Genomic DNA, 21,052 nt, shown 5'->3' on the forward strand with positions numbered 1-21,052 from the left:
TGTACATTAGAGCTTCATTTGTGTACAAAGGCAGCTTTTCTTTAAACACTCCTGAAACACATCTTGATCTCTCTGTGGGACAAAAACAAGACTTCTCTTTTGTATTTTGGGTTAGTTTAGAAACTTGGTATATGGTTTGAAGTCTGACAATATGCAACTGTGATCATTTTTTAACTTCGTCCTTACTAAGTTGTCCCTCTGGGAAAACGGCACAGCTGACATCTTCTCATTCATTACATCCAATTGCTCATATGGATTAACAGACTGCTGAAGTCTCTCCCTTGCTTTTTACCGACAGAAAAGCTGATTCATCCAGGCCCAGAAAATGATCTCATCAGCCCCCTCCTTCTCCCTCTGTATGTCTCTCTCTCTCTCTCTGCTGCCCCCTCCGTCCCTTCCTTTCTTTCTCCTTTCTCTCTTAAACAGACACATCCCCTCTTTTTAAATGAAAACAAACCCTCCTTCTTGGCAGCAGGCTTTTGCTTAGATTCAAACTTACACTTGAGGAGGGAACAAGAGTTACTGGGGTGGAGAGAGGGGGATAAAAGATGAAAGTTTCAAAAATACTGTGAATGCTTTGAGTTGCATTTCGTCTTATCGAAGATTTAATCAGACACTCCAGACCAGAAATAATATATTACCATTTGTGTGCTTCGCATTTATAGCTGCCTTGGCCTCATTGTTTTCAAGTTTTGTTGATGTTTTCAAAACTTGGAACATACCTTTAAAACCTGAAAATCAGGTCTCCTGCACCAAACTGTTCCAACACTTATGTTGATCCTGAAAAGCCATTTACCCTCAGTGTGTAATGATATTTGTCACTTTGCTATTGTCCTGGTTTGTTTAATATTTTTGTTAATGCAGGATTATGAATTAATGCAACACAAAATAGTCCACTTTCCTTTCTGCAGTAACAGTATTCCTGTTACCCACTTCAGAAGACATTTCCAATCACACACACACAGTAGATCATGTGCTTGTGAACTGGCTGCTTTGTACAAAGCATGTACTTGATAACTTTACTTTTCTTAATATCAGACCCTGAATCTTCATGCCTCATGTCCAGACTTGATTTGTGCTACAAATCAATAATCCTCTATCGATTACAACCCTTGTTCTGCACAAGGTTTCTTACTCATCATATCCTGTAATCATCTGTAAGATTGTACAGCAGGAAAGCAGTGCTGTCTCATAGTAAAAGCTTTAAAAGCTTTGAGGCTTTTTATTTTTAATCCACACAAAGACTTAATTATTAGAGACGCTGCTTAGGTGGTGACAGCAAACATCCCAAAATATGTTTTATCAGCATAAACGCAGCCAATCCCAACAAGATAGAAGAAAAATATCCAAAGAACTGAAGCTTTGGGTTTGATATTTACATCATGTTTACATAATTTGTTGAGGAGCATCTGTTTATTTTCCATGTATATATGACTACACTGGGAAATGGATCTGGCTTCATTCAAGGAAATCACAGCATCTAATAAATTAGTAGACATTATAATGTTTCATTTATTGTTTATTTGTGGCCACATTGTTGCTTGTTCTATCCGACATCTTATGATTTTGATCATGACTGTCGTGAGTTTGGTGAACATGGGGTTAAGTTTTCCTCCACCGTCGAGCGTTTATCCCTCATAATGGGATGTGCCACCGAGTCGCTCTGCTGGTCTAAGCTACAGCAGGTCAACATATTCAGCGCAAGAGGCGGCGCAACATGGGCTGAGCCTATTTGCAGGGAAATGAGCTGTGGACTCGGTGCCGCTCACTGGTCGTGATTTCACCGACGAGGAGCTGATCTGTTTGACCGTCTCACACACATCATGGTGACACGTGGATTACCGTGGGCGAGATGACCCACCGACCACAGGTGGAATTAACTGGTCGTCGCGCGGGTGTGTGTCGGCGTCCCGGGCTGCTCCGTTTTCATTTTCACTCCGGGACCCGGCGATGCGCGCATTAGAGGAAACGGGTTTCACAGACATCCGGAACACGCATCCATGCGCCACGGCCACTCCGCATCCCGATATGCTTCTGACAACACAAAGCCTGGCTTCAAGGAGCTCCCATAAGAAACCGCACATGCAAATCGGCATGGGTGCGTCAACACGGTTATTTCGCTCTGTATTGCGGATGAGGCTGCAGAGCGCAGTTGTGCAATGAGACATTTGGGAATTATCAAATAGACTGTATTGATACATAATCCGACAATATGGCTGATCAGAGCAACATCCAGTCCGCCGCCTCCAAGAGCATCAGGCCCTTTAAATCCAGCGAAGAATACCTGTATGCCATGAAGGAGGATCTGGCTGAATGGCTAAACACCATGTACGATCTAGATATCACTGCGGACACCTTCATGGATGGTCTGGCGACGGGCTGTGCCCTCTGTCGGCACGCCAACAACGTGAACCGCGCCGCGCAGGAATTCCAGCTGGAGTTCCCGGAGGCTGCACAGTCCATGAAGGTGCCGTCTAAAGATGTTGTCTTTCAGTCGCGCAACGTTGTCCCCGGCTCCTTTCTTGCGAGAGACAACGTGTCCAACTTCATCAGCTGGTGCAGACAGGAGCTGCGGATCAAGGACGTCCTCATGTTTGAGACCAACGACTTGGTGGAGAGATGCAACGAGAAGAATTTAGTTCTGTGCCTCCTGGAGGTGGCGCGGCGTGGGTCCAAGTTTGGCATGTTGGCGCCCATGTTGATCCAGCTCGAGGAGGAGATCGAAGAGGAGATTCGAGATCAGGAGAGCCTGCGGATCGATACTGGAGAGCCGGCTGAGCAGAGCCCGCCCAGCAGGTGTTTCAGTCGGAAAGAGAGCAGCCAGAGTGTGGAGGATGAAGATGAACCTGATCCAGAGCCCTTCATTTGGCCGCAGAAGAGAGTTTTATGTGACATGCGAAATTTGGATGAGTTGGTGAGTTGCCAGCGAAAAAGATACAATCACAAGCCGTGTGTTTATGATCTGAAATCCACAGAAATCCAAAATGTGTCGTAACAGGAGTAGATTGTGATGATGATGATGATTCATGATAGTCGTCAGACTAGTGGAACAGTCTCACAGCTTTCACACTGTTTAATCACCACTACTCATAGTGTGAACTTCAGTGGGTCTGTGGGAGAGCAGGCTCCCACAGGCGTTTTTGGCCCTGGCTAAAGGTAAATATCACCCACTGTTTTGTCTGCTGTTAAACATTATAAGCTGATAGCAGCAGATCTTTCCCACAGAAGTGTGTCAGAAGTGAAGGAGCCCTTCTGAAAGTATCATGTCTGTGCTATAAAGAAGGCAGGCGCCTTAAAGATTCCCTCTGGTGGGGCGTGCATGTATCTGAGCATGACTTCAGACTATGCTGTCAAAAACTCCAGCTCACCTGCAGGGTCAGAGAGAGTGTGACACTCAGATTCTTGCTTCCTCTCAGAGGAGCAGCTCTAAAGAGTCAAAGAGTCTGCTCTGAAGGTTTTCAGATTTATTGTTTTTTTCATTTAGCTTGTCATCAAGAATAATCAATACCATTTTAGTTTCTCCTTAATCACCAAAAACGTCCCATTTGGAAGTTCCACACACACATTCCCTCTGCTGAGGAATCCAAACCATCACCTTGTGTCATTTGTCGCTGGCTGACCTTTTGCCAGGATCTTGCTGGACAAGTGAGAGAGGGAGAGATCTTGTTAGAGCAAAGCTAATGAGCAGACAGCCAGTCGGATAGAGCACATGCTCACTGTGTGGTGAGCTGGGGGGGTTGAACTCAATATTTTCATCTTGATGAAGAGAACAATGTCTGTCTTTGACGCCAAAGATGTGAGGGACAACAGCGGGGGGAGGAGGGGGAGACAGCCGACAGTCACACTCATCAAGCTCGCCGGGCGCTTCCAGTGTGACCTCCACAGACAGAAATAGGAGAGGAGGATGTGCGCTGTTCATATACAGACTGTCTGAGTCTGCACACTCTCACTGATGTGACCGGGGATTAGAAATCACAACAAAAAAATCTCAGGAAAGCCACAGATGCTCGTCTGTTGCTCAGTGACAGATTTGACAGCTCTTGATAGCGAGAGGCATTCTCGGTCAGCATGTGTCAAAATAAACTCTCTCTTCCAATCCTATCAGAAATTTAATTACATATAAGCTCTGCAACATCAACACGAGTCTGTTCAATCCAGAAACCACAGTAATAATAGAGCACAGGCCACAATTTTAAATAGCACACTGACACACACACTTGTGGTCCATTTCCATGATGCGTACTTCCACCGAATACCTTTTAATATCTTGTGCTGTAGTACAGTCAATGATCAAAATCAAATCCATATTTTCCTCTAAACACTTTGATCAGTATCTACAGTTGCTTCTGAGAGCAAATCTGCCTGATTTATAGGTTAATGCAGTAATGACTTAAGCTTTTAGCTCATTTTTGAAATAAAATGCATAATTTATTAACTACAAACCACCTTCAGACTCATATCCAGTAACATTATTGATATAATGTCTACTATTAATTACCATACCATTGCCACAGAGGATACAGCTTCCATTGGGCTCATATTTTAGTGAAATATAAGATCCACCTGGAATTATTGTTTACATGTCTAATCCATATTTTTGTAATATGACCTTTATATACCAGATCAGATTGTTTATTTGTCAGTTATTAAGGTTTGTTTGGCACCTTTATCTTCTTCTGCACATTCTTTAGTGGTAGTAGACGGAACTAATCTTCTTGTTGAAACAAGTGTGGTGATAATAGGATTAGACTGCATTATTCTAAAGAGACAAGACTGTGATCACTCTCTGGCTGAGAGTGTAAACTACATGTGTCATATCAACTACCTGCAGTGTACAATAGGTTGAGTTCCTGGTTACAACACCCTCATGTAAGCACTCACCGCTGTTCCTGTCTGCCACTGCACTTACTCACCTTACAGCAGGAAGACTTTTCCACACTGAAGTTAAGGAAGTAGCTACAAACTCATTTCCTTCTGAGTCTTTCTCCCTGATGCGTGTGTGTGCATGCAGCAGATGCTTCACATCTATGCATGAAGTCAGTCTTTTGCATTAGGAGGATTTTCTATCATACCACCACCATAGTAGGATAATGGATCATTTCTATATGCTGCGCCAGGCCTGAGGCAAAGATGCATTCCACACTCATGACCTTTTTGTGTGTTTTCTGCATCCTAAGTGTCCCATTAATGCGTTCTGTAATTGTTCACATGTTTGCAGTATGCATCTATACACCTCACAAACAAGTGAGCTTCATTGTTGGCTTTCATCCTTCGCCTTTCCTTCTTCTTGCTCACTCATATAAACTGGTTCACGTCTCTTCTCACCGCAGGCTTCAACATTCGGCATTTGTTTAGTTCATGTGTGTGAGCCCTCATTCCCATCCCCCCACCTCTGTCTGCCTCCACTGGAGATGATAAAGCAAAGAGTGGAGCCGTATGTCTTGTTGGTGGCATGGAAGAGGGGAAATGAATAGACTGCGAGGTAATCAAAGGCTGATGTCCTTTGGATGGAAACAGCAGCAGAGCAGAGGGGAAGGGTGATACACACAGTGAAAAGATGTGTGTGTAATGCCTGTATGGATACTCCATTAACTTTATGTTGCAATTCATGTATTGAGGGGAATAAAAAGGGGAGTGGATGACAGACAGTGTGCCGTGAGTGACTTTACTGTACACTCTGTTAAACCTGACTGGAGTGGATGCTGCTCTGGGAGGGAGAGCTACAGTTGAGAGACTGAAAGGGAAAAGTAGGTCATCATGCTCTGTGTTGGGTCACACTCATACGCTTTGCTGAGAGAGCGTGGCAGTCTTCAGTGCTTCTCCCTCTGCTGTCACATGCAGTGTTTTTAGGGGTTTGGTATTTAAATTTGCACAGTAACAGCTCAGACCATTATTTTCCATGAAGCAGGTCATGTATGGAAACAGCTGACTCCTCACTTTGCATGTTCTCCTCTTTATGTCTTTATGCAGCGTTTGATGCTATCAACGGATCATTTGCATAATTATTATTTAATTGGCGGCCTTTCTGAACATGCTGCTGTTATTTTTTGAACCTGCCTGCAGCCTTTGTGCTGGACTCAGGTGGAGACTGAACATCAGTTCCTCACAAAGAGAGTGCTGTGGAGTCACATCACAAGTAAACCGGAGGATGAGTTAGACAGAGGCATGATATTTAACTTCCTGCTCCGAGTGATTACATTGTTGTTTGACTGAAGCAGATGGATAATGCATTTATTACACCTTATTGCACTTGATGTCCATCAGATTCTTACATTGCTGAAGGCCCTGATGGGCTGCTTGTCATGTAGCCAAAAGACAGGCATTGATTTGCAGACAGTGGTTTGCTTGAAGCAGTGCATGATATCTGGCTTGGAGCGCATATGATTACATTTTTCACTGTAGTCAAACACAATAGAGGTTAACAATTATAGGAGCAGTGGTGAGCTAAATGACAGTTTGTAAAGATAGTTTTCTTCTGTTTTCATCCTCTTCTCACTAATTAACACACCACGTCTTAAAAAGGGCTCATAATCCCCTTTAAATCTGGTGTTTATGTTCATAAGAAGCCATATACAGCATTTTTATAAGGAAGCTTTAGAAGTGCTTGGTTTGCAGATTTATTCTGATACAGTGTGAACAAATTCACCACCACCAAACTATACCCAGTGCACAGTTCACAGCATGCATCCAGTCATGACAGCAGTCTGTAAAAGCGTGTCTGGATGTAAACATTAATGGTTTCCTCTTTGGTTGAGCTGTGACTTTCCTCTAGGATGTATTTTGTGTTGAACTGTCCCTTAAATGCTATGCTAAGCTAACAGCTGCTAAAAGGAGTATGCTTCAATGTTCTCTGAGGTCTGTATTTTTTAAAAAGTAGTCCAGCTTTATTAATAATAATGACATTTTAGATGAGATAATGTTTTTGAGAGGTGTTAATATTCATAGATTCTTCTCTCATTTAGCTTTCCCTCATTATAAGATAATAATCAGTCAACAGTTGACTTGACAACACCCTCTGATTATGATTATACATTAGTATATTTTCTTTCTCCTCCCTGTTAACTAACAAACCTTGTCCTGTGGGGCTCATCCGGCTCTTGTTTTTCCATCTCTTCTCTTCTGGTTAGTCCTGTTAGACCAGCACACTAACTGCCTCTAAACATTATCACACTCTTTGGTTCATTCCCTCAGGCTACAGGTCCAAGATAATTAGATAACATAATTATCATTCATCCCTGTTATTCATCTCCTCCCTGCTCCCCCATAATGTTTAAAGAGATCATTCGTGCAAAGGCTGTTCAGTGTGGCCTGGTAGTGTAATAGGGTGATAGAGTCTGATATGTTAGCTGTTTTCAGTGTGTGTTTACAAGCTCTAGGAATGCTTACTTATGGGTGGCGGTGGTCCACATATCTCTGTCTTGCCAAGCAGGCGCCCCCTGTGGCCTAGTTTTCTTCTCTCTGAGTTTATCTGATGGTTGTTTCATCTTGGGAAGTTTCCAGGCTTCAGGGCGTGCAGATAAGAGAAGAGGCTTGTTCTCTTATTTTTTTATATAATTCTCTTTGAATGTGCTTTTACCATATGATCTGCTATAAACTCCCTCCTCTCACTAAGACACAGAAGTGGAAACGCCTTGTATAAATTCCTGTGAAGTGAGTTGTAATGTTCAGTTTTTATTGTTTGGAGTTAAGCAATAAGTATCCCTCACATAGCACTCATAAAGGGAGCCGGTCACAGCAGGCCAACACACCTATGTAAAGCAAACTGTGTGGCTACACTGTGGATGTTGAGTCACAGAACAGACAAATATTCAAATGTATTTGTGGCTTTGTACATTTGAAAACAACAGCTACACAACCAGAAAACAAACAATAGCTTTTGTGTATTTGCATACCAGCAATTGATAAATTGAAATGAAGGATTTGGACAATTCTCTCAGGAAATTGTAAAGAACATAAGGAATAAACTCTAAACATCATTATCTTGGCCCAGCCCACTTCCTCTGTCCATCCCCAGGGTTTGCTCAGCCCTCAGTCTCTTTGCCATGAATGGCCTTTCAGAAGTTTGCAGGTCAGGAAGGAAGAGAATGAAGAGCTTGTTGACTCATACTGAGCAGATATGACGTGATCAGATCCGAGCATTAAAAGAACATGCACTGTATGTCTTCTTAAACTGCTCAGAGGCAGATGTAGCAGCTCGGGGGGAGGGTTTCTTAGTAACGGACACGTTTCTTTTTCTGTTCTTGCAAAAACATCTCCACATTCCTATCTCAAGATAGATGCACCAGATTGCCAGTATAGGGGCTTGCTGTGGATTGTTGTGTCGTTTTTCTCTTTTCCTTCTCAAACATCTGCAGCTCTTGCTGAAAGTGACTAGCATGCATCCATAATTTATCCCTCCGTTTTTCACAGCACTTCCGCATGTTTCCTGCATGACCTTGCCTCCCTCCTCGCCTTCTATCTCATTCTGCAGTGTGTGCGTGTGTGTGTTGTGAACACAGTGAAGACATGAGAAGTGCACACATTTCATGTGGCTGCAGGGTAAACACTTCAAGTGTCGAGGTTGCTATTGATTAAGTTATTTTCAAAACACTTTCATATGAGACACAATGTGTGAGTCCTTCCCTTCCCTCCAGAGAAAAATGAATGACCTCAGCTGGGCAGCTCTGGGGGTGACTTGACTGTACTAGCAGGATTGAAAAAAAACTGTACTGTCAAAAAGGGAAGGATAACACTATGTGTGTGTGTCTGTTGCCATGGCAATCTTTCCATTAAGTCACTGGCTAGGGTTTTTCCAAACAGGGCTCGTCCACCTACTGACAAAATGAAAGGCAGGGTGACAGGGTAGAGAAAACAGAAGGCGCAAGCAAATGTAGAAATGTTAGCTAAACAAAAAAAGCATATATAGGTCAGCTAAAAATAAAGGCTGAAATATAACAACTCAAAGAGAAAAAGAGGGAAGAAGAAGGTGAGAAAGAGACCACAGGGACAGGTGAGATGCTGCAGCTTAGCCCTCATTCCACCCTCTGTAATTAGCGTGGGATAGAAAAAGGGTGCTATTTTAAGAAAATAACAAGGTGCCACCTTAATCTTCTGAGTACACCATAATAAAGATGCTGTAGGTCGAGCACACACAGCTCTGTGTGCAGCAGGAAAGGTGCAGTCAACAGCTAGAGGGTAAAACCTCATCTCACAACCTGAAAAATGTCACTTTAGTATCAATAAAGCACCCCTCTGCCTTCTGTAGAGACTTCCCTCTACTTCCCTCTGTCCACTTTGCTGGTTTACTTTCTCTCCCTCCTGCTCGACAAGTGTGCACACGCCTTTGTCTGAGAGAGACGCCAAGAAAAACATCAAAGATGTCCAATCCAGCAGCAGCAGCAGCAAGAGCACAGGCTTGTGCAACAACATGGGGCCGATCTCACTCCACCCTGCAGTTGTGTCTGACTCCCAGTTGCCTAATAAGCAGCCGCGACCACAGCAAGGGCACCGGCTCTGACTCTCTCAATTCAAAACCCAGCTGGCAGCACAGCCCTGCTCACATCACCACCACCGCCACCAGTCTGGTTTCTGAGTTCTTTCTTCCCTTCAGTTCATGATGTCACGAGTCATGTAAAAGTCCAGGGACTGAGAGAGACAGAGTATTCATTAACATGTTCAGATATGTATTTTTGTGGTGAGCTAAATGACCAAAATGTTGTACAGAGATGAGATGAGCAGGGCTTTTATTGTGGTAAGACAGTGGGCGGGGTGCTTTATCACCCTGTAGGTGCATGGAAAGAAAACTTGGCACGAACATGATGCACTCACACGCACACGCACACACACACACACACTCCCACCGTCATATACTCAGGAAGCCAAGAGTGCTCATTTCTCACCCCATAAAAGAGAGTCATTGTGTTCGTCACACACAGCACTGAAGTCCAGGAGTGTGGTTACAAATGTATGACTAAACATGATCTCTTAAAAAAAGGAAGAGACTGCTGTCAGGTTCCTCTCAGATGTGTGCATCATCATGTTAATCTGCTCTGCTTTGTTCTCCGCAGGTGCGGGAGATTCTGGGCCAGTGTTCCTGTCCAGCTCAGTTTCCTATGATCAAGGTGTCTGAGGGCAAGTACAAAGTGGGAGACTCCAGTGCACTAATCTTCATCAGGGTAGGTACTCACCACCATTGACATCAAATCAATCTCAGTGTGTTTAATGCAAGCAGCAACTTCTTGGCCTGATAAATGACGTCAACAAAGAAGAGTCAAAAACTGTAGTATGATATCTTAGGTATCCCTTTTCATTGGCAGCATGTGTTACATTGTGAAGCTCTTTATTATAATAAAAGGGTATTGTAAAGGCTTTGACAGTGCTGACAAAACATCCTTGAAAATTTCCTGAATGAATGGCTCCATTCTTGGTACATCCTTGATTGTTAATTAAATTAAACATCTTAAAAATTAAACATCTTTTTTTACTTTAACTGTGTTATTGTATGTTTTGTTTGATTTAACACAATTACCTGCCAATGTTTCAGGCACACTCACACTGCCACCTTTAATAACCAGAACATGTACAAAACTTAAGAAAAGTTGTATTAACTGTTCTAGATGCTTTACATGCACATAACAATAGTATATGTACAGTAAATACAGGAGCACAGCAGGCATGGTGTAATTGAATGGAGCCATATGGTGCCAGCATATGGCATCATATGTTGTTTCAAGAAGAACAAGGTTGTGTAGCAACAGATAGGCCACTCAGCTGCTTGGCTGAATCAAACACAGTGAGTTCCACAGTATGTAACAGCAATGTAATTCCTCTCTCTTATGTGAGTGTGTTTACAAGCCGCCTTCATCTTGGCCCACTCCCAGGAGTTGACTTTTTCCACTGAGACACAAATAGAGCTTTAGGTCATTTCCTGACTTTTTCTTATCTTGGCTGTGGCCTCTTTCTGCTGGACTGTATGTCTCATTTTGTAGAGTAAGAGTTGACACTGTACCCTCGCCCAGCCTCAGAGGATGCTGCAGGAAGCCTGCTTATTGATATCAGAGATCGATTTTGGTCTCACTTACCTAAAATGTACCACAGCCAGTATTAATGGACTCCTCTGATCATTTTCCAAAATGCCTGCTTAGGCATTTTACTCTTCTGTCTGACTGTGGGTAATGTGAATATTTCTTCACATTTAGCAGCATTACTTGGTCCACACTAGGAGATGTGGTATCAGGAGACATTTGGCACAGATGCCATACATTCAAGAAGTACTGAATTTAGCAGGACTGTAAGACAGTATGTGAAAATAATCACCAAATGAGAAGTACAAAAAAAATGGATCATCTAATTTAAATCAAAATGTAATACAATTTTTTATTATTTTCTGATCGCATATTTACACGTCTGTGACATACAAAATTATCCAGCAATTTAAGAAATCCTGAACCACAGAGCAGACAGAGCAGGCACAGCAAAATGTGTCTCTATTTAAGAAAGCACAATGATGAGCTAAAGAGGACAAGGATACTGTGGTGAAACTGTGAGAGAAATTAGCTTTTAAAACAAAATTTGGACATCCAAACCAACCATTGTCAGCACCACACTTACCAATAACACACCACAAGTGTGAAATAAATTGGGTGAACATTTGTTGACAAAAGTATGGAACAGACAGCATAGCTCAGATGTGTTTTATCACCACAAAGATGGAAGCTTAATATTAGTTATGGAATAATTACCTTGATCAACGCCCTGTTTATTTGTCTTTTGCTGAGCACAGAAAAAACAAATTAATTAACGCTTCACTGCTCCCAAAAAAAAGTCCCTTAAGAAAGAAAAACATGACAAAACAACTCCCTTCATGGCCTCCACTCCACCCCTTATTATTTAGACAGAGTGCCTAAGATAAAGGGTTTGCACAGTGTAAACATGTATTTGCCTGTTGGAGCAGCTAAGACATATTTAAATTTGAGGTAGACTCATGCATGAGTGCTTCTGGGAGCCTCTGACCTGTCAGACTGGCTCCCTTCATGTTGTTTACGCCCTCTCCTGATTCCTCGCTGGGCACCACAGTGATTATGCATATGCCCAAGGAGCTACAAGTGCACCCAACACACTTCCCTTATTCTTCTGATGGGAGGAAATGGGCAGCCACATTGAAAGCCTACAAACTCCCCCTATTCAGCTGCCAGAGACAAGGATCTTGGGGGCTGAAATGGGGGGTGAAGTCATGAAAGCAAATGGGTGATCGGGCCATATGAACAGAGTGGAAAGTTAATAAGGCGCCTTTGTCCATGGAGAGGCTGCTCCCATGAAGAGATGAGGATGTGGGACACAACAGCTGAAGTGGACGATGAGCTTAATTTTTGAACTGTGTTTAGCATGTTTAAAAAGAAATTTGTTCACCACGCCCTCACAGTGATGACAAGACGTCTCCCTGTTCACTGTTGCCATAGAAACAGGGATTGAATCTCTGTACTGGTAAAGACTGAGATACCCCTTCAGTGGTTGTGAAATCTGGCAGCTGAGCCACAGATTTAGAGTGGAACATGGTCCCTAAACACTCATTCACCCTCCAGAAGTGCTGCAGCATTATGTATTATATATGAAGTCGTTGAATCCAGCAACAACTAATGTAGAATAAAAAAATAAAGATTAAATCTGTTTTTAATTGATTTTTCTGAATGTTTAGACACAATATAATGTGGATTAACCTAATTAGAAGATACACTGAATTGCTGTAGCTGAAAATGAGCATTTTAAGACCCTCAGTAACTCTCTTTATAGTTGTGTGTTTATTGCAATGCAATTTGTAAGCAGACTATCCCGGATAAAAACAAAATGAAATACCAAGTCAGACCTTGGATTGCAAATTGTACTTTGGAGAAATGTGAAGTAAATAATCACAAAAACATAATAGTATATTTCTGTAATATTCTAAACCTCGGGTAGCCCTGCTTTTACCTGTTAGGTTGTTGTGGTTGTGCAGCATCACAGACACAGTAAACCTGTTACTGACATACGGCCGAAGCATTGGAGAGTAAGCAGTTTATACTCCCAGGTCTGATAGAGATAAGCAGATCAGCTGTTTTGACGGATTTAATGTAGTAGGGGAGCAGGGCCGATGAAAAGACTTGTAGTGGATTGTCAGGGATTGTATTAGAGAGAGAAGGTGGGGTCAGACTTTGGAAGCACATGCTGTGTCTGTGGCCTCTGGCTGGCTGTGGACAGGGACCCGGAGATGAGATGCTGTGCCACGTGTGATTTGGTGCCAGCCCACGCAGATTTACCAATATGGCTTTGCCTTGCGTGCCCTCAGCCACACGGGTACAACCTTTAAAACATGTGGCTGGCAGACCGTGTTACACAACCCAAGGCAGGGGGATGCATCCACGGGGCTGTCACATCAAGCAGTGTACTGCCTCAGTGAAGGCAGCCTCTGCCTGGAGGGAGTGAGGCTCTTTGGTCTGATCTTGTGGAAGTGTGTGCCTCAAAGAACAGAGACGAGTAGGAAGTGACAAATCCACCAACCCCCCTCTGTTATGGCTATCCTGACCCCCCTCCCCTCCCTGATAACTGAAATCTCAGCTGAGGAGGGAAGCAGGCAGCAGGGGTGGGCTGTTAGCATGTTAATTCACCCTGCTACTCTGTGAATACATAGGGAAGCAAGCTGAGAGGCATGAGAGGGAGAGTGGGGCCAAAAGAGAGGTTTTTTCACAGCACTTTGGTTCTTTATTATGCTATCGTACTCTTTTTAATTGTGAGTTGGCATAGCAATGAACGGCCCTGATAATGGCAGCAGCTGGGGGTGATGTGGGAGTAAGAGTGTTGTGGGGGAGGGAGAGGCAGGGGCACATGCAGGGGTGCATCTTGATGTTATGTAACACTGAGGGATAGCCAGCTTTTAGCACGCCACCCTGTTTGTGAGATTAACATATCTATTGACTTGTGTTTTATGTGTGTGATGGGATACTAAATCAAAAGCTTCCAAAAGCTTTAGCCATTTTATTTGTGCATGAATGTGCGTTACTTTCTCTTCATCTATTGAAGCCTTGTTTTTCCTTCTCTCCCCTCAGGTCCTTCGTACTCATGTGATGGTGCGTGTTGGAGGGGGCTGGGACACATTAGAGCACTATTTGGACAAGCATGACCCATGTCGCTGTGCTGCTTTTGGTGAGGTCATTTCCTATTTTTCATCAGGCCCTTACAAAATAACTTTATTGTTGTGGCTCAAAGTTGCATAATAAAGTAAACACATGATTCATATCTTAGGCCAGGGGCAGACAATTAAGGTCAGCAATGTTGAAATTACTTAATTCATTTTCAGTGATATCAAGGGTGTATTAATGGAAACAGTCGGTCTGTGTCACGGCGAACCCTGACCAGTATTAGCCAACATCTAACAAAGAAATGTCGGTGTGGAAATGGTTCAGTTTTGAAACAGAAACTGTCTGCCTTATCTACTTATACCTGATCTTACGACACATCTGTATAGCAACTCATCTCTATGCTATGGTTATATAATTTGATGCTATGCCCAGTAAGACCCTCCATGAAGTAGCAGGGGATGACTGGACAGCTGACACATGATGAAATCATAATGGTCTTTATATTTCTGACCACATGAGGTCATGCTGAGGGTGATCTCTGGGATTTTGTCTATCCATTGAAGTTTCTAGCTGTAATTGTTGACCGTTAAATGTCTTTTATCCTTGAACAGGCCATTTTAGTTAGAAGACTGTTCTTAACACTTGTTGTCAATCTGTCTTCACAGCCCACCGCTACCACCAAGCTAAGGCTCAAGGTCAAGGAGCCCAGAGCAAGTCCTCCAGTGCCCACTCCTCCCGCTCCACCAGCCCAGGCCCTCACTGGCGAAATGAGGGCATTGCACCCTACAAACCTCCTGACAGACGCTCCCTGGAGCCACCCTCTGCTCCATGTGCCTCTTCGTCATCCTCCTCTACACGGCCAGGCCGATCCCAGAACTCTTCTGCCCATGCAGAGTCTGACTGTGGTGCGGGCCGTACTCTGCTCCCAAGGCCGCCGCGAGACCGCTCAGAGCCCCGCCACTTTAATCCTGTCAGGTGTGTGTGTCTCTGTGCAAGGATAAGAGTGTGGATAAGTGTGATACCATGCTAAGAAATTAATCTCCCCCACAAGTAGCCTGGCAGAGCATCTTTAGTTATGCTGCTTGCTCTTTAGCGCCCACAAACAGATAGGCTGACTCTGGTAAAACTACACACATATAGTGGGGCATAAACACAACAAATACACATGCCAGGAAGCCACAGATTAAACCAGAGCTGATTTATCTAATCTCAGGTGACATTGCCCTGATAAATCTGTTTAACCCATCCACCCCACAGCACCTTCTAATGGAGACAAGGCAGACATTAACATGTTTGCTCAGCTCTCCTTCTTCCTGCTCTTCTCTCGTCCACTTTCATTCAGTTAATTAGACTATTGACTCTCTATCATGGCTGGGATTCTGAGGGTGAGCTGTTGCTCAGGCCTTTCTTCTCTTGCCATGGTAAACAAATGGTCTTAATCTGTATGAAGCCAGTGACAAATTAAACCACTCATCTGTTCACTCTGTGCTTCTAAAGTGCTCTGCCAGAAAGTGGTAGCAAAGTTAGTATCATTAAACATGGCTTTTTGTATATGAGCAATAAAATGTGTTTATGGCATCCAGGAAAATGTTTAGCTGGTCACATACCTTTGCAATATGTCTGAGTATGCAGGCGCCATTGTTTAACACAATTAGAGGCTGAATGGTGGTTTACTTTGGCTACAAGCCAACATGTGTCTCATTTCTGTTTTGAGCGATCAGACATCACGGCAGCAATTCATGCAAATTAACCCTGTGTGGGGGGAACGTCCCCTTTCGAGTGTGCCAGACAAGATAAAGACTAATCTGATCTAAACTGACCCTTGACAACTGACCCTTGACAACTGTTCGCCACTAACTGTGGAAGTAGGTCAACAGGTGGGCGCCATGTAGACAAACAAATGTTATGCCTTGATACATGCAAATCTAATTTGTGAGGATAACTGCAGTAGTCCACTAATCAAAACACAATTAAGAGCACAAAGTGGGACCTTATACTATGTCGTACCTCAATCCAGTCACTAAAAATATATTACCTACATAGAAAACACATATCCAAATACAGGCTTCTGTTAGGTCTTAGAATGTGTGACTAGCAGCACACAGTCTGACTGATCAGTGCTCAGAGGGTTGTACTTCCTGTAATGCAAGCTATGAGCTGATTACAGTTAAACCTGATGGTCCCACAGGTGCGTGACAGTGTAACGGTATCTGGTTGAGAAAGGGCAGTGGTGTGTATTGGGCCAGAAAATCTATGAGACCTCTAATCCTGCTCCCACTTGTTCTCATCTTGTCCGTAATCCCTCCCCTGGCTGTCACTGCCCACTGTTCCAAGAAACACATGAGCCTTAGGTTATACACACTGTCTGTGTGCACCAGTGGCAGGCTGGAAACACTCGCAAATCTGCAACATTGTAATTTACACATCATATCGGAGCACAAAGGAAGATGATATTACCATGTTACCATTTTATGATGATGTTACCATATTACCATTACCAATCTGTTATGTCCGAAGACCTCTGTTATATCTGTGTAGTACATGTTGAAAAAGTCTGTAGTATTGTTAGAAATATAAATGACCCTGTCTTTTCAATACATTGTAGGAATAAAGAGACAATGTTGCCTGTCACAAGACGTCTGTCTGGAGACAGCGATTCCTCCACAGCCTCCTCTAAGGGAGGAGGAGGAGGAGGAGGGCGGCCTCTTGGCGGTACTTCACGGCGCTCAGGTGAGGAGGTAATACTGCTCGTCAACCGCAAGGAGGGAAGGCACATGATTGAGAGGCCAGCAGCTGGAAATCAGACCCCATCTATGCGGCCCTCCCTGCCCCGGGCACGCAGCCAATCACGAGAACGTTCTGCACTTGCTTCGATACTCAAACCCAACCCACCACAAGGATCCTCTGATGGAACACGGACTTCTCGCACAGAGCGAGGCCGCTCTCTTGGAAACGAGGGGCCTAGGAGGATACATGCTCCACGTTCTCACAGTCAGAGTAAGTTATCCAGCCACACTCGGTCCACCGAGGCCAGTCCAGGACCCACTAATACATACAGAGATCCTCAGCCCCCACCTTCAGAGAGGAGAGAGGACCTTCGGGGCAAACAGGTGACCCCTTCCTCTCCCAGAATTGGTGGTGGATTTGCCAAGAGGCAGTCGTCCTCATGCACTAACTCACCTATTAAAGGAGTCCAGAGCAACAACAACAGCCCCAACAATAAGACTATAACTACACCCAGACCTCCTGCCCCTCGCTCACCCTCCATCGGAAAAGGCAGACTGCTGCCACCTGTCAACTCAGGTCGACGTTCACCTCACTCATCCCCACGCAACTCTCATCATAATGCTGCCCGCTCCCCTCGAATCTCACAGACTCCCCGCTCTGCTGGGCGAGGCCATCATAGAAACTGGTCTGGCCTGGAGCGCCAGGAGCCTGAGGGGGATGGACTAGGTTTTGGCTTCCAGATGCTGCCAACATTAGATCCTCAAAGAGAGCAAGACCTGTATCGCAGCTTTGAGGCTGAGTTTCTAGCCAATACACAGCAGGCTAGGAAAGTGCTGAGTAAAGCCCCGGGAGGAGCAACCCTGCAGGGAGCTGGGACACATACCGTGCCAGCAGTCACTGATCCCAACGTCACTGACTCTGCCTATTCCTCTTCTAACTCCTCCACCTCTTCCTTGAATGTGGGGGCAAAGATAGGAACTCTGCCTGACCTCAGGGAATCCAAGAGGACTAATCCTCGTCACTTCCCACCGGAGGATCCATTAAATTTACTTTATGGACACAACAGTGGAGGACCACGCAGCTTTGGTCAAGGAGAACCTGAACACTGGGGGGAGCGTGAAGGGGGTCTCAAGAAGCTTCCAGCCATCTCTAGCTCCATGGAGGAGAGGGAAATTCCATCTTCCCTACCTGGCATTGGAGACATCCCCTCACAAAATGCTTTCCACTGTAGGAATATGAATGGAGAGCATGGAGGTTGTCCTCCAACAGGGAGTCTCCAGGGACCACAGAATGAGCTTAGATGGGGTCCACGGCCTGAGGGAGATGTTCCTCTGGAGAATCACCAGCCAAATTTACCTTATGACCTAGAGAATGGTGATGGGAATGATGACCTCCCTCCCCCAGAGGCTTGTCCTTCACCTGTGCCCCTCCCCCCATCTGAGGACTGCTCCTTCCAGGATTCCTCCAGTGAAAACTCTTCCATGTGCTTAAGCTTGAGCGAATCTCACTCCGAGTCCCCCCCACCATCATCACCCATGACCAATGGGGACACAGACAGAGAAATGAAGCAGAATAAGAAAGGCCAAAAGAAGGCCAACAGGGTAGACCACCCTTCTAAGCACAAACCGGGAGCCAGGTTCAGGCCTCGCATTGACAACAGGCCAGAAAACAGCCCCTCACGTATCCCCACCCCAGTCAGCTACAGAACACAGCAGGCTCACAGCACTCTTTCCCCCTGCCACACCCCACCAATGTCCCCCCAGAGCTCTCATCCAACAGGTCGTCCAGCAACATGTAAGAGCCTGCACCAGGCTTTCACAGACATGATCCACCCTCAGCCCCATTCCCCGGCCATGGGCAACAAAGACTGCTCCTATCCTGGACAGTCAGGCAGCCTGGACACTGAAGCTTGGATGTAGCACAAAACTAATGACACAGGAGAGGTTTGTCATGAACTGTAACTACTGTGTATAAAAACACTTACGACTGGGCTAAAGACTGTTTTCACTGCATGGCAAACACTCCTTTTTCTTTTAGTTTACCCCTGAATAACCACAGGGGGTTCATTATTGTTATTGTTTTATTTTGTTTTTTGCACTCAAGCCAAATTATTTATTACCAAAGGAATGGTCTGAAATATTACTGTAATTTAACGTGTGCATGTGGATGCTTTTGCCAATCATAAGGTGTTTTGGGTTTTTTTTTTTCCAACACACTTGTGAAACTCTTACAGTTGATACACACAAAAAGAAAGAGAGCATATGTGCTGCAATGTGCCCCCACTGAGGGGCATGGTGAAGTGCCAGGGATTTAAAGCTGCAACAGTGTAAAAACACTAAACCTGTAGTCACATTGGCGCCCTCTTGTGGTCTGCCATGGTCTCTCTGCTTGCCTTGATAGTCAAAATACTGGTTAGGTGACACAGTAGTGGTCTCAGTATACACATATTTACAATATACTAATAGGTTAACATACACATCTTCTGACTTCATGAAAGCTCACTACCAATTTCTGTACAGTTGTCCAATCTAATTAACGTACCATGTCAGCTTTTCGTGTAGTTGAGTTGGTTTATGTTTTTGAATGCTTAAATGTGTTTTAAGATTATGTTAAATGCAGTAAACCATTTGAACTTTTAAGTAAACTGAGTGTAAAAATAAGAGGAGCAGTGAAATCTGAAAGTTCTTTATGTCATTGTCACTGAAACAGAAACGAGAGCTCCTCCTCTGATCAAACTGTACTCTGGAATACAATGATAAATGTTTCTGTGTGTGTGTGCGTGTATGCTTAGGAGAATTAATGTGTAAATACTTATTCATGTGCTCACAGAGAAATGTGGGCATTTTGTATATAAACGGTGTGGAATATACAGATTTAATGTACATAATTCACTGTATTTGGTTCTGTGCTGCCTTAGCTATGCAACGTTGGTGTTAAAAATGCCTTGACAATTCCCTTTGCCTTAAAATTAATTCACAGGTTGGCTTTTGAATGTTTTCGCTTAGCATAACTAAGATTGGGTAACACTACATTTCCAGCAAAAAAAAGGGATAGGAATTGGAGAGTTTGGGTGTGAATGTGGGGAAGATGTGAAGAACATTGCCACTTTTAATTCTAAATTTAAATTGATGTAGATGCACAGGTCAACATTAAGACATGATGTATGCTTTCTCAGTCGCAGACACAGGTACCGGTATACTGTTTGGATTGAATTGACATGGCACAACCTATGGTGACATCTAGTGGCTAAAAGCAGATGTGTTTTATTCACAGTAAATATATATCCTTATATATTGTTGACACTATTTCCTGTTTTCATTTGTTCAGAACAGCATGCCAGGTTCTGATTAAAACCAGCAGAGCCAATTACAATGGTATGATATGGTGAAGTTTGATGGATGAAGAATGACTGCGTAAGTGCATGAATAATAGATAATGTAACTGGATATTAAGGTTTCCTGTGTGGAGCTCTTGCACAGTTGTCATCAGACTCCGGAGCTTCAGAGTGTACAGCACTGTTTTTGGTATTTAACAGGTGTGGACTTTGTAAAATATATATTTGAAAGTTGAAGAGTTGGATTTGTGGTGTCTCAGTGTCCTGCAGAAATATTATGACTTTTGAAATATCTTGCTATGATGACTGAGGACGAACTGGAGGCTGTTTTAGAAGTTTGAGATTGTTGCAGGATGCTAAAAGTGACGAGTGTGTGTATATGTTTGTGTACATACTGTATGAGAATATGTACAGAGTTGTGAGTAAACAGCAGAGCGATGTTGGTCTAATTTATTTATTTATGCGATGAAGTCTGGGCTCAAGTGACATCTGTGCCCCACATGCTGTAAATGAATACGTGTTTTGGAAAGTGCAAATGAAATGAGATGGAGCAATTTAATTTAAGTGTTTTTTAAACATTATGCACTAGAACTGTTGCCAGATACAAACTGTAAAAGATCCTGCAGACAAATTAAACTTGTTTGGGCTGTTTCCTAAAATTCAAATATACAGACTCATAAAATATAATTTATGTTAGAGTGTGTCATGTGTATAATCAGATTATTACAGATTATTTAAAATTTGTTTTGAGACATTTGAAGATATTTGGTTTTTGATTAACTGGGGATTCAGATGTAAACTGTGATTTCATACACACATGGAAGTGTATTAGTCATCAATACTGATTGTCCATTTTTGCATTTTTATTCCTATTCAACTTTGCAAATTTCTTCTCTCCCAG

The 21,052-nt window shown here is 43.6% G+C and overlaps 1 protein-coding gene across 1 annotated transcript; it reads left to right on the forward strand.

Moving 5' to 3' along the window:
* The first annotated feature begins 1,611 nt into the window (after nt 1-1,611).
* Nucleotides 1,612-20,234, forward strand: gas2l1 (growth arrest-specific 2 like 1). Its single transcript, XM_028414350.1, has 5 exons — nt 1,612-2,914; nt 10,047-10,154; nt 14,058-14,154; nt 14,756-15,065; nt 16,696-20,234. Exons 1-5 carry the CDS (start codon nt 2,213-2,215, stop codon nt 18,734-18,736), a joined length of 3,258 nt encoding a protein of 1,085 aa, XP_028270151.1. The 5' UTR covers nt 1,612-2,212; the 3' UTR covers nt 18,737-20,234.
* Nucleotides 20,235-21,052: the final 818 nt, after the last annotated feature.

The sequence above is a fragment of the Parambassis ranga genome, chromosome 9, assembly GCF_900634625.1.
Source record: "Parambassis ranga chromosome 9, fParRan2.1, whole genome shotgun sequence".
In the NCBI taxonomy this organism is placed as follows: Eukaryota; Metazoa; Chordata; class Actinopteri; family Ambassidae; genus Parambassis; species Parambassis ranga.